At 40.8% G+C, this 14657-nt stretch overlaps 1 protein-coding gene across 2 annotated transcripts in view; it reads left to right on the forward strand.

Annotated features, from left to right (window-relative positions):
* Positions 1–13893, forward strand: part of LOC138648697 (protein-glutamine gamma-glutamyltransferase Z-like) — a 39370-nt gene extending 25477 nt beyond the window's left edge. For both annotated transcript variants that reach the window (XM_069738502.1, XM_069738501.1), the window contains 6 exons: positions 1786–1889; positions 3768–4013; positions 5639–5947; positions 9191–9351; positions 11249–11382; positions 13416–13893. In XM_069738502.1, the coding sequence (XP_069594603.1) occupies positions 1786–1889; positions 3768–4013; positions 5639–5947; positions 9191–9351; positions 11249–11382; positions 13416–13575 (1114 nt within the window). In that variant the 3' untranslated portion in view covers positions 13576–13893. The remainder of the gene's footprint in view (positions 1–1785; positions 1890–3767; positions 4014–5638; positions 5948–9190; positions 9352–11248; positions 11383–13415) is intronic.
* Positions 13894–14657: the final 764 nt, after the last annotated feature.

A 14657-nucleotide genomic window follows, 5' to 3' on the forward strand; every position in this document is an offset into this window, starting at 1 on the left:
TATCCCTGTCTCCTGTGCAGGCCCTATCAGTGGCCCCCTCTCCCCCCAAAGGAGGTGGACTGCACCAGTGTAATAATACAACAAATAACAGGGTATACAGACAAGGTAACTAAGTCTCAAACTCACCAAATGCTCACACAACCACAGAGGAAACACAGAGAAGGGAAGAGAAGGAATAAACTAGGAAGGAAAACAGGTTTAACAAGCACCCAAACCGCAGACACTAATCTCTGTAAATAAACCTCCAACACCAACACTACGCTCCTTCAACCTCCAAGCGAGGCAGTAGAACTGATCACTGACACTAGCTGAAGTCAGGACTGGGTCTATATAGAGGATCAGATTACAAAATCCACTTCAGCTGAGAGAGACCCAGCTCTCAGCAACTTAGCAATAAGGTTAACTCCTGCACTGCTGGCACAAAGCAGCTAGGTCAGAATAGAGGTGAAGAGCTTCTGTTCACTGTGTGTGAACGAGGCCCAGAGCGCTGCGGTTCTCTGAAACCTCTCTGTCGCGGTAGCCCCGTGACACATTTCCTATCTCCTATCTATGATTGCCTAATTCTTTGGCTTTACAATCTGGTATGTATGGGCATGGTGATTGACCCCTGATGTCTGCTATTGGAGGAAACAAGGATCAAAGCTTGTGCTATACTAATGAATGATGATATACAAAACAAGAGTGATTCGAATGTAGAAGGTGAACACATATGGTGCCAATAACAGCCAGGATATGGCTGCGGCAACAACAAAAGCTAATTATGCCCAATCAAGACAATCTAGTAGCCAAGACTGATTCCTAGCTTGTTAACCCTGGCAAAAAATACACGTGACTTCAGCAGTCCTAATAATACATATGACGATTTGACACTTTAATCAACACCCCCTATTAAAAACATAAAAAAGGCAAAAAATAATGGCAAAATTGATGTTTTTTGATGACACATGTAAGAATTTCCGGTTTATTAGGCAATTCCTGCATATGTTGGGACTGTCAAGCAGCTGTGAGACATACGGCCATGGGAACTCAAACCTATTTTTTGAGCACGCCATGCTCGGATAGCGCCTAATCCCAGTACATCCGCTGATCACTACTTACTAAGCAATCTAGTCGAAAATGGGTTAATTATTTTGGACATTTAATAGTACTTAATGCTGGATTTATCGAATATCAGCATGTCCTTTCTTTCGTGAATACCTGTTTTCTAGCTCAAGTACTGAAGCTATAAAAAAAAAAGAGAGAATTCAGACCATTAGTTAATGTCTTTTTGCTGCTGGGAGAATCTCGTGGGAAATAGTAGATAGAATCTCCTAGTTGGTGGAGGCTACGGGTGACGGCTTCTTATGCCCTTCCTATAATCTGGCCTCCTTCCTGTGCTTTACGCTTCTTTGTTACACATGATTAGTAGGAATCTACTTGGAAATAACATTCTTATGTTGGAGTGCCATCTTGTGGAACATAACTCTCAAAATTCTGGCTAAAAAACGCCAAAGCGGTCAGGAAACAATCAATTTTGCTGGTAAAAGTAGAATAAATTCTGAAGGTGCTGTAAAGGAATCCTCATGTGCTCCAGTAAAAATAGACAGAATTTAGCCATTTTAGCAAAGACGTGTTGTATATTCCCAGTTTAGAAGGAAGTTTGCTAGACAAAAAAGTGGTCACACAGCTGGACAGACAAAAAAGATCCATCTGTCAGTCAATTGATCAATCAATCTATATTTCTATGTATCTATTGCATATTTTTCTTTGGGCATAACTTTATACTACGGTTCTTGCTTTGTACAGGAATTTTCATGTGTGGAATGAATGCTGGATGGAACGTAGAGACTTACCGGCAGGATACAACGGCTGGCAAGCGCTAGATGCAACGCCACAAGAAGCAAGCAATGGTAAATATGTTTATGTATTTATAAAGAAAGGTGTTTATTTAATGCAAATAATAAAGTAGCAAGATTTTAGCAAGTCCTCAATGAGACTTGGGGTAAGTGCAGACGTTGAGTATTTGCAGCAAATTTTTTCTGCAGGGTTTTGGCAGGAAAAATGCTGCATGAAACATGAGCGTTTTAACTTTTTCACTTTTTTTTCCCCCATTCATTTAATCACGTGAAAAAACCTGGGAAAAATGCTGAAAGAATTATCATGCCGTAGATTAAAAAAAAAAACTCTTTGATAGTTGAAATCCATGATATAAAAATAAGCAGTGCGTGCATGAGATGTCAGAAATCGCATTCATTTTGCTGATACTGGAAAGTGCAGCAATTTTTTACCGTTGAAAAATGAACGGCAAAATCGTAAGGCGTGAGCAGGCCCTTACAATTTATAATCGTTACTCTAACGGCTTGTGCAGACGACCGTATTTTAGGTGCAAATTCGATATAACATTGTATCGCACTCAGGCCAATGTTACTCCATGAGACTGACCAATTTTTCGCAGCTGCGCTATTGGAAAAATTGGACTACACTCGGATGACACAGACTGACGGAATGGAGAAGATGGAGATTTGTTTTAATCCATCTACTCGTCATCCGAGGATGTCGGATCACACTCTGATCGGACGGTCAATAATCTAATCGACCTGATCTTCTTGGATGAGAGTTGTGACCCCAAGCCTCAGATGTGGCAAAATTTAATCGAAAGGCAATGAACTCTTCAGCCTGTTATTGGGGTTTGGGAGGAACTGAGAATATGAAAAGGAAAGCCAAACATACATAATAAGAACATGCAAACGCCGTGCAGCTGGTGAGCAGGTCAGATCCACTGTCGGACACATAGAAAACGGCCCCTGTGCAAGAACAATATATGGGCCCTTTGCAGTCTAAGAACTCCTAAAAATGCAAAATTGCACCTGTTTTGGAGGGAGAAATGGGCCAATTTGCCTCTTGGGCCCCTGTACGGCCGCACAGGTTGCACCAATGACATGTCCGCCCCTGATAGGATCCACAAGTAGGATCCAGTATAATCTAACATGTTCCCCTGTGTATCGCTACGAATATCTCAGAGACATTGTATTTTAAATGTAATGCTGAGAATGTCTCATCAATGTATAGAAAATGCTGACTGGCCAAGATTGCGCGTCACTGATGGTACCCCCAGAAATCTTGGGAATGGAGCTCAAGATCTTGGGAACCAAGCTTTGCAAAGTCCCGTCCTCAATGGAGCAGCAGTGCGCATACTCAACATGCGATCCATTACGAAACTACCAGAGAAAACGGCCAATAGTACCATAGACAATGAATGGCGCGTAGGGTGAACTGTGCACCATCGAAGATGGGGCTCTGCAGGTCTGGAACCCATCTGATCTTAGGATCGCTGGGGGTCCCTGTAGTCAGACCCCCAGAAATCACCAAGTTGTCCCCTATACTATTGATAGGGGATGACTTAATTTTTCCCCCTTTAATGAAAAATAAATAATATCCCATAACGTCCCTCCTTCCTTTCTCGAAAAGCTGAAATTTTTGGCGGCATCGTTTCTATCCCATCGGATAGGGCAGAGTGGACCTGAAAGACCCACTTTTCGAATCCTGAATTAGTCCATTTTGCTTCCGAACACAATACAGTTTAGTAAAATGATATCTATCAGCTCAAAGTTGTGAAATAATAGTAATACATCATGTAAGGCGCTGAAAGATTTTCATTTTACGAAATAGTATTTCGATCATCACTCCTCTAAATAACACCCTCTAGGAGGAACCTTAGACCACCCATTGGACCACCCAAACATACAGATGAGGCCAATCTCCATTGACGTTGTACTTTCTTGTTTCAGGAGTATTTTGCTGTGGGCCGGCTCCTGTAAAAGCCATTAAAGAAGGAGACGTTCATCTGAAGTACGATTGTCCTTTTATATTTGCGGAGGTCAATGCTGACATTATAAAATGGGTTGTGCCAAATAAAATGTCGGCACCAGAAAGGGTTTACCAAGACAGTCGGAAAATTGGAAAGCTAATCAGCACTAAGCAGGTCGGCACAAGCCGTAGAATGGACATTACCAGCAATTACAAGTATGAAGAAGGTAAAAGACAAATATTTGATATATGATCTGCCTACAGATACCAGTGATACCAATTAGCCCCTTATTTGCCTTTTGGATCATTTTTATTTTTCATTGTCACATATGAGTCATATCATTGTTTTATTTTTCCTTTGGTGTAGCCATATGAGGGTCTAATGGGCTTCCATACTACCATACCAGGAACTCATTGTTAGACCTCTGGTTTCCATACAGACCCAAAAGTGGAAGGAAATGGTTGACAGAGGAAGCCTTCTCCCTCTGTCACACTAATTAGTTGCCATGGTTGCAATTGACTGTTTTCAGAGGAGTTAAACTGCTGGCTCTATCCCATCTATTACTAGTATATTACAGCCACCTCCTGCAAAAATTGGCATCAGCGCAACCTGTGTGTGAGTGAAAGCGGTTCTCTCAATGATGAGCTGTATATTAACCTGGCCACCCCATTGATTGGAAGCTTTCTGCCTATACTGTGCATAGGCAGAAAGCTGTCAATCATTGACGAGGGACAGAGATAGCCATATGAACCAGATGAAGTCTTTTTCAACCTATGTAACTACAGTTGAGGACATAAGTATTTGATACGCCAAGTTTTCCCCACTACAAAGAATGGAGAGGTCTGTAATTTTTATCGTAGGTACACCTCACCTGTGAGAGACAGAATCTTAAAAAATCCAGAAAACCCCATTGTATGATTTTTACATAATTACTTTGCATTTTACTGCGTGACATAAATATTTGATACAATAGAAAAACAGAACTTGCATGTAACAATTTGGATAATAAATATTTCCACATTGCTATATTTAATTTTTAACTTTTTTTTAACTTTTTCATGTTTTTATGTAATTATTTTATCCTCCCAGCTCTAACCCTAAATTTTGTGCTCCAATAAAATTTGGTTCCCAGGGTATCCGCCTCTATAGCTACTGCCCTGCTATGTTGCGGTTCGTCCCTACCTTACGCTATTGTCAGAAGGGATTTAATCAAAGATTGGCGTGATCCTTATGTACTTTGCGCTAGTGACTTAAGCATGAAAATCCCATATGTGTCACTAATTTCTCTACACTGAGAGAAATGGCCAGAAAAGCACAAAAATGTATCTTATAATAATTAATCGCAATTTTATTCAATATACACAAATCATTTGACATACAAAAATAATGAAAAAATAAATGCCGACAATAATTTACATGTGGCTTCCCAATAATTACAAGTAGGTTAGATGCCTATAATTGATTCCTACAGTGTGTACGGTTTCCAAGCTGTGTCCCTCCACCCCGACGCGCGTTTCGTCCTCATTTCTTCAGTAAATTATATGTACAGCCTTATCTGGGTTTTTATATTTCACCATTTTCAATGGCAAAGTGCTTTTTGCCTTTGGTATATCCGCATGCATAAAAATATACACCAGCAGCCATTTCAAACCCATTTAAGCACTAGCCCTTTAGGTATTGTATTTCTTTAGAGGCATTTTACACAGGCCATATCAGGCAAGCTGCATTATCTATACCCAACCAGCAATAGGTCAGGATTGTTGCTTTTATCTACTACAGTAGTCTTCATTTAGTCATCATGTTTATAAAGTTGTGGAATGACGTACGACTCTTTCTTTTGTTCCCTATAAGGATCAGAAAAAGAACGACTTGTATTTAAAAAAGCCTTGGAGATGAGGAATAAGCCAAATGCTGGAAGCAATGGCCTGCACGATAATCCACCTCCAAATCCTTCTAAACTCGGGGTACAGTTGAGGATCAAGTTGAAGGAGTCTCCAGTTTTTGGTCAAGATGTTCAACTCATTGCTTTCCTAAGAAATCTCACCACTTCATTTAAACGAGTTAATATTAACATCAATGTTCAGGCCATCGAGAATAACGGGGCACAAATGAATGTGGTGTGTGAAAAATCCGATTCTTTGGAGCTAAGACCCAAAGCAGGTAGGTTTCTGGATAACACCCACTATAGAGCATTAGACAATAACACTTACACTTGCATACACATTATTAAATAGATTGACATGCCAATATTGAAAATCCATAAAAATATTGTAGTATTTGGTCCAGTGTAAAGTCATTCTCACAATGATTTTCAGAGTAAATACACCAGAGATCTATTTGACATATGCAGTCTGTGATATTAAACCTGGTGACAAATTCTCATTAAAGCATACCTGTTAGAAGATTTGGGGTCACCACCAAACTAATAACATTGCTGGGTGGGATAGTCAGAGACAAATTCAAACACACCGTTCTGGCCGCAAATGGATATTCCTTTAAAACTGTATGTAAGTGAGGTCGTAGATGCATCAAGGGTGGATCCAATCCCAGCAAAAACATTCATTCTCTGCAATATTTAATGCCGAGTGTAATCCCTTGGGCTAGAATGATGACTGTTTAGTCTTGCTATACCCTCAGCTCCTTCCTGTCATAATGCCCCTTTTCCTGAGTCACTTCCTGCAATAATGTCCCTATCTGGTCCCCTTCCCAGTGGAATGTCCTCCATCGTGAGTCACTTTCTGTAATTATGTCCCTATCTTGTCCCCTTCCCAGTATAATGTCCCCCATCCTGTGCCCTTCCTGTCATAATATCCCTATCATGTCCCCTTCTTAGTGTAATCTCCCCCATCCTGGGCCCCTTCCAGTAATAATGTCCCTATCTTGTCCCCTTCCCGGTATAATGTCCTCCATCCTGGGCCCCTTCCTGTAATAATGTCCCTATCCTGTCCCCTTCCCGGTATAATCTCCTCCATCCTGGGCCCCTTCCAGTAATAATGTCCTTATCCTGTCCCCTTCCGAGTGTAATGTCCCCCATCTTGAGTCACTTCCTGTAATAATGACCCTATCCTTCCCCCTTCCCAGTATAATGTCCCCCATCCTGGACCCCTTCCAGTAATAATGTCTCTATATGTCCCCTTCTGGTATAATGTCCCCCATCCTGGGTCACTTCCAGTAATAATGTCCCTATCTTGTCCCCTTCCCGGTATAATGTCCTCCATCCTGGGCCCCTTCCTCTAAAAAGGTCCCTATCCTGTCCCCTTCCCGGTATAATCTCCCCCATCCTTGGCCCCTTCCAGTAATAATGTCCTTATCCTGTCCCCTTCCGAGTGTAATGTCCCCAATCCTGAGTCACTTCCTGTAATAATGTCCCTATCCTTTCCCCTTCCCAGTATAATGTCGCTCATCCTGGACCCCTTCCTGTAATAATGTCCCTATCCTGTCCCCTTCCCGATAAAGTTTCAAAGTTGATCCTCTCTGTGATGGGATGCCCATTTGTGGTCAGGATGGTATAAGCGAACTTGCTATTTACTACCCTACCCAACATTTTACCAATTTGATGACCCCAAATTTAAGTAATGCTCACAGAGGCGTCTGCAGCCCTCATGGTGGCATGGAGAGCTGCCTGTGTCTAAAAAGTTTGGCAATTATATTGTTTCTTAGGTTATATATTAATAGGTAATGCACTCTTGGCTTCTTTCATTTCTTATCTACCAAGCTTCTGTGCACACATAGACCATTCAATGGAGGTTACTAAAGTCAAGGTCTTTATTCGATCGAAATATTAAGCAACATAAAGGAATAGCGGCAAGTTATTATTTTCTGAGAACTATTAAGTCTCGTTTTAGCAATTAATAAATGACCCTTGACATGAGATTGCATTGTGAAGTTAATATATAAAAAAACAATAAGACCAAGCTATGAAATGAAATAATGCAATCCAGCAACTTGTGTCCTTTCTGCTTAAAAATAACTCTAAAAACACCATATGGGTAAATCAATGTGAATACTAGATCTTAAAACGATGATCTGCACATCCCTCATCTTATACTGATTGCTGCTAAAGGACAATGACCCATTTGATGACATTTTTTATTACTTAAATGCATAAAATATAGATTTTTTTATTTAAATAAATAAATATGTAACACCGACTTTCACAGGCTCCTTGTTTCCCTGAGTTAGCTGAGAATTGGCTAGTGAGCTCGTCTGGACTGGAAGTTTGTATCTGTTTTATATGTCTTTTTTTTTAAGGATTTATGACCATAGACCACATAAAAGTTCAACTCAACTTTGATGTGGTCCAAAGAGATGAGCTCAGAAAAAGACAGATAAAAGAATTGCAAACTCTACCAGTGTGGCTCACTAGTACAGGGTTGGCCATTTATATGGATACACCTGGGTGGGTCATTTATAAAGTTGCATTCAAAAATGGCTGAATTCAAAATGGCCGCCATGGTCACCACCCATCTTGAAAAGTTTTCCCCCTCCCATATACTAATGTGCCACAAACAGGAAGTTGATATCACCAACCATTCCCCATTTTATTTAGGTGTATCCATATAAATGGCCCACCCTGTAGATTTTCAGTTGCAACCAGCAAAAGTTTTGACACTTAAAAGGGTTGTCCTCTACTCGGACAACATCTTCTCAATTCCAATGTTTCCCCTTTGTTATAATAATAACACCTATAGTCACCTCCGGTGCCGGTACCCTCCCAGCGATGTCGGCACTGGCTCTCCCTGGGATCGTGTGACATTATGTCACGCAATCACTGTGGCAACTCAGTGTTGGCTTCATCGTCCTCACCTTTGGACGAATCACATACATCCGGAATAAGTCAGAGCTGCTGCACTCTCACTTCCAAGTATGAGATTCATCCATAGGAGATGAGAGTGAAGCCGGTACTGATTAGCCACAGTGATCGCATGACATAACAACGTCACACAATCCCTGGGAGAGCCAGTGCTGACACCGCTTGGACAGCACCGGCGACGAGTATAAGTGCTATTATTTTACAACATAAGGATTCAGAAGGGGTTTCTCCGAGTAGTGTATAATCCTTTTAAGAGGTTTTTGGAAACTACTAGTGGATACTTTTTAACGATAAAAACAGTTTTTTTACTTGTTCATTGGGTTTTGCGTTTGTTTTTTTTTTAAAAAGGAAACATTATATTGGAGGAATCGTATTAATATGGGAACACATTCACTTATTACAACATATTTAGATGTGTCAAATATATGGCAGGAAGGTGCAGGATGTTTTGCCCGAGAGCCAACATTTGTATAATTTGTATGCCGTAAACAAGCGTTATTACAAAAATAAATCTGGCCCGTATTGCATAAATTTCCTCTAAGTGTATTGCATAATTAATTACTCTGCACGCGTTCGCTTGTTTCCCACAGAGCACTCCGCCATTTACCTGGTTCCCTATTCACTGTACAAGACGAGCCTCACTGAGAGTAATCTCCTAAAAGTCTCCGCTGTGGGAGAAGTGACGGACACAAAGGAGAAGCTGTTGGCTGAAAGAAACATCACGTTAGATTCCCCAACTCTAAAGATTGAAGTAAGAATTTTACGAGACTTGTCTCACGGTTGGATAGATGAGATTGGGGGATACTACTGTGCAAAACAGCAAATGTATTATCAACGCAGTAGGATTGGGGGTCTTAGTACTGAATTCTGAGCAATATATACACTCCGAGCGAAAGGTTGAGCTTGATGGACCTAAGTCTTTTTTCAACCTATGTAACTATATATAATATGTGCAAACACCATAAAATAAATTAACATTTGCAAAGTCGGGTAGTCATAGTAAGTAAACTACCATATATTTCAGACTATAAGATGCACTTTTTCCCAATAAAATTTGGGAGGAAAATGGGGGATGCGTCTTATAGTCCGAACGCAAGCTTACCGGGAGGGGGGTTGTGGCAGTGGTGTAGCAGCCTCCATTCCTCAAGGAACCAGCGGTGGTGGTGGGCGGTGCAGAGTGCATCGTTGGTTTCCCTGTGGCCATCTTCCTGAAGCCATGGACCACCGGAGGCAGCTCATGCCCAGTTTGAGTTCTCGGCGGCCCTCGGTTTAAGGAAAATGGCTGCCGCAGGCTGCACATGCGCAAATTGAGATCTCAGCGGCAATTTTCCTGAACCCAAGGGCCACCGAGAACTCAAACTGCGCATGCGCGGCATCAGGAAGATGGCCGCCGAGAAACCGGTGATGCATTTGGACCCTGCACCATGCTCTGCCTCACCACCAACACCGGACCCACAGCATCACATCACTGGGATACCCCAGGACTGCAGCATTGCCCCACTTCTGCCACCACCCACTTCCTGATGAAAGGACCATGCCTTTGATGATCTCGCTCTACCACCGCCGGCCCTCAGGGAAGATACCTTAAATTCGGACCCCCATCTTACAAAAATCTTTTTTCTGCTACTTTCCACCCCAAAATTTGGGGTGCATCTTATGGTCTGGTGCGTCTTATAGTCCGAAAAATACGGTAAGTGGCAAGAACAAAACCCCTGATGAAACATTTGTGAAACATTAAAAAAAAATGTGTATTTCTATGCAACTTTTTTTCCTTCCAAGAAATTCATTTTTGATGTAGAAATGTCTGCAGCTAATACTTAATGTGTGCACACGCCCTTTCTTTTCCATGGAAGCAGCAAGCTTTGGGAACTGGGGTGACTGACTTGGGTCAAATGTGATAATGGTATATTTTAGCAAAAGGTCCCAAAAATAGATCCCGCCTGACCTTTTTAGGATGCAGTGGTTAGTCCCTGCTAAGAAGAGAAGGATAATTAGATATGTCATAGGTGTCTAATAGTCACTTTGTGGGTGAGGGGAGCAAAGGCTAATCTGTCTGGTCTGATCTGCAGAAGAGCTACAATAGTACAAATAGCAAAAAAAAAAAAGGTTTGACACTGATTCTGAAAGTTTTTCTTTTGGATAAGTTTTCTTCTTGAAGCAACTCCTTTAAATCAGATGTGTCAGCAGATTTCTCAGTACTGTGTACATTATTAAATAGGTCTAGTAGACCTGATAAGGCTGGTGTATTTTCTTTGAAAATCGATGTCCGAATGGATTTATAATTCTAAATATTAAGATGAGTCATGATAGAGTTAATTAGCTAGAGCCAATTAAATTAAAGTGCTCATGTTCATTTCAAATCAGGAAATAAAAGTTTCGTTAAAGAGTCTACAGTCTTTCTTAGAAGTATTTTCCAAGTACACCGGCCTCTTCTGATATCACATTGATAATGGTATTGCTACCCTGACAATTCACAAATAAATATATATACTGTATCAAATAAGGACAGGTTCTGAAACTTACGCATGGCGAACACTGTAAGGATTACAATCCCGTTTGCCACTTAGGCAACATACTAAAAACTTTTGAACCATCAACTTAATGTTACTTAGTTTCTCTGACAATAATGAAGTTCATTCACTTTACAGAAGCCAGAAAATGCAATGCTGTTGGTCCCATGCAGGGTCACAATTAAATTTGTCAATCCACTGACTGAGGAACTGAGAAACTGTGAACTGCTTATGGAAGGCAGCGGACTGGTGGTGGGAACCATAGCAAGAGAGTAAGTCAATCTTTAGTAATTTTTTTTTAACAGATTCACAAAGTAAACTACGTAGAGTTTTATCTTTATCAACAAGGCAAATAATTCTCCAAATAGTGACTGATGTTAGTGAGCGAGGGTCTACAACTGGCTATCTTTAAAGGGTAGGCTGCAGGTAAAATATGCCACAAAGAGAGGTGACCATGAGGTGTTCTTACAATCACAGAAAGATTGTGTGGTGGAACTGCCAGGAAAGTGATACAGACACTGTTACAGAAAGAAGGAGCTGCTGCTGAGGAGATTGCCAGCAGACTGTCGCAAGTTTCAGCACAAGTCGCAAATGCAAATCTATGGTGCTCAATATCAATTGTCTTACTCTGCTCAAGTTGACCTGTTGCCTCTTGTGAAATTATTGAAACCATCAAATTGTTTGCCTCTCTGTGAGTCTACTTATTGCATCCATTTGCCATCGGTGAGCAAGAACCTCCTTTATCTTCCAGAATATTTAAAGAGGCACACAACTATTAACCAATACCACCCTTAGATATACCTTTATATATTATGTTTCCTAACATCGACATACCAATTTGTCAACCATAAAAAATGTATATATAATTTGGAGGGGGTCATGTTGCTTTGAGTCCAAAGCTGTTGAGCTATGTCTGCTCCTAGTGACAATCACCTGCTACAAAACACAATCGACTGTTCCTACTGTTATCTGAGACAACCTTGTATTACCATTTTTTATGTAACCACCAAGCTCTGTGCCTCACTACCGCATGTAACTGGCTAGTTGATCCCGCCATGGGAGAATTGAATCACAATAATGATTCCAATTGATAATATCTAAATGTGCTTTTGTCTAATTGTGCAACTCAATACTATAGAAGAGCGTCCTCAGCACCGAAGGAGACACAGACTGTTGATTCTTGATCAAGAATGTCCACAGTCCAGAAGTATTGCAATCACACAGCCGTTATATATTAGACCATTCCTGCTTCAGGGGTATTGAATGCCACACCGTATAAGCCTTTTAGTCACAATAGAAAAAAAGTAATCGCTACACAAGGTCCACCTGGGTGCTGCTTCATGAAGAAAACAATTTGTATAAGAGTATCCAGAACAAGAAAAGTAACAGCGCACTCACCGGTGTTGAGCAAAAAAGCGGTTTATTCACATGCAATCATGCGGTGCAGGGAGGGTGGTGAACACATGCGGATGACAGCCGTTTCGTGCTAACGAGCACTTCAACAGATCCAGATTCACTGGATCTGTTGAAGTGCTCGTTAGCACGAAACGGCTGTCATCCGCATGTGTTCACCACCCTCCCTGCACCGCATGATTGCATGTGAATAAACCGCTTTTTTGCTCAACACCGGTGAGTGCGCTGTTACTTTTCTTGTTCTGGATACTCTTGATCAAGAATGTTTACATTTATTTAGATCCAGAATAGGAAGAACAGATATCGGCCAACGTTTCCACCCTTGTAGTGGTCTTTATCAAGGACATCTGCTTGAGAAGGGCAATTGGCCGATCCTCATCCATCCACATGTCCAGCATTCTTCTAAGGCAGAAATCCTTGAGAAAGACCATGACAAGGGTTCAAAAATTGGACAATAGCTCTTCTTCCTATGCCGGATCAAAATTCTTGAGAAAGAATCAATAGTCTCTGTCTCCTTTGATGAGGAGGTGGTTGCTCTTCTATGATATGATAGGACTACCTTCCAAACCTCATGAATGTATTCTCTACAGCAACGTTGCCAGCTTTATACACATATTTGGCAACTCACTAGTCATGGACACATTTCACTTATTCCCCTTATGTCTGTCATGCATATATAAATCATTTGAGCTAAAATAGTGGTAAAGTAAAAGTGCTCTTCACTTCCGTTTCGGGAGGTGTGCTGCTCTCATGACATTGCATGAGTAGATGCAGGTTAGGATTTTTTATATTAAGGAAGGTAATAGTTTTAGGCCACAGTGTGTACAACATACTTTGTTGAATTTTGGTGCAGTTTTGCTTTGAAAATTTCACCCTATATTCTATTTTACAGATTGGGATCCATGAAGCCTGGAAATGGTCTTACAATCCATGTTGATTTGATTCCATACAAAAGAGGGAAGAAGATTCTACAAGTGCTTTTTACCAGTGACAAGATCAAATACATCAGAGAAAATCTGGATATTGAAGTTTCATCACCTCGAAGAGAATAACTGCCCGACTTTGAATAACTGAACAATGTTACTACTTTTATAACCTGATTTTATATAAATGGAATTGAAGTTGGGAACCCGACACCTTTGTATTATGTTGATTGTTTTTGTTATTTTTTTACTAATGGATCGAAAAGATATTGTATTGATGTTGGTAGAGAAGTGTGTAGGTCCATACGTCTTGGTTATTTGCCACATTTTTTACGGTTTTGATTTGTATCTAGAGGTTCTAGTGGGTTTTGGGTTGACTCTTTATGTGTTTTTTTACTATATCATAAAATATCAAATAAATAAAGTTGGTGGTGATTTTGCTCCTTATATTACTATGTGGTGTAATTTAAAGTTACTTGGATGGGAGAGAGGCAAACAAGTTATGGAGAAAGTACTATGACTCTACTGTAGATACTGTCAAAGCACTGCACACTGGCATCATCATCAAGTTCAGAGAATGTCTGATGAATACAGCCTGGCAGGGCATAACCAAAGAATCCGAGCAGGAACTTAACAGGTAAGAACACCTACTCTGTAGGTGATGTAGTTTAGCTCTATACAACTATAAGTTTTAAGGAGCTTTTGGAACTTAGAAGACTTTGAAGGACTTTGGCAAATTTTGACAAATTTTCTCACATTCTTATACAGATGTATCCAAGTTGGTCTGAGAACTTCAATTTGTATTGAACTTAATTGATGTGAATTGAATTTGCATTATTATGCTCACCTGGCCCTATCCTGTTAAGCCAAACAGCCTTACTCTGGTACGGCAGTAGTCTTCTTCTGTCCAGTCACCAGTGTGGTCTCTAAAAAGACATCTACAGCCCCTCCTGTATTAGGCCCAGTCAGTCTTCGAAAAGACCACACTAGTCACTAGAACTCTTGCGACATCTTGATGTGCATCACTCCATGATATCATGACGTGGGACCTTGTCCATGCCAGAAGTGCTTAGGACTGCACTGGTGACCAAACAGAAGACGATGACCAGACCAGAGCGGGGCTGCGCAATAGGACAAATTAGGGCCAGGTAAGTTTAATAATTTTTTAACCCATTCCAGGGTCTCCTTTATCCAGCAAAATGATAGCTGGC

The sequence above is a fragment of the Ranitomeya imitator genome, chromosome 9 (genome assembly GCF_032444005.1).
Source record: "Ranitomeya imitator isolate aRanImi1 chromosome 9, aRanImi1.pri, whole genome shotgun sequence".
Taxonomy (NCBI): Eukaryota; Metazoa; Chordata; class Amphibia; order Anura; family Dendrobatidae; genus Ranitomeya; species Ranitomeya imitator.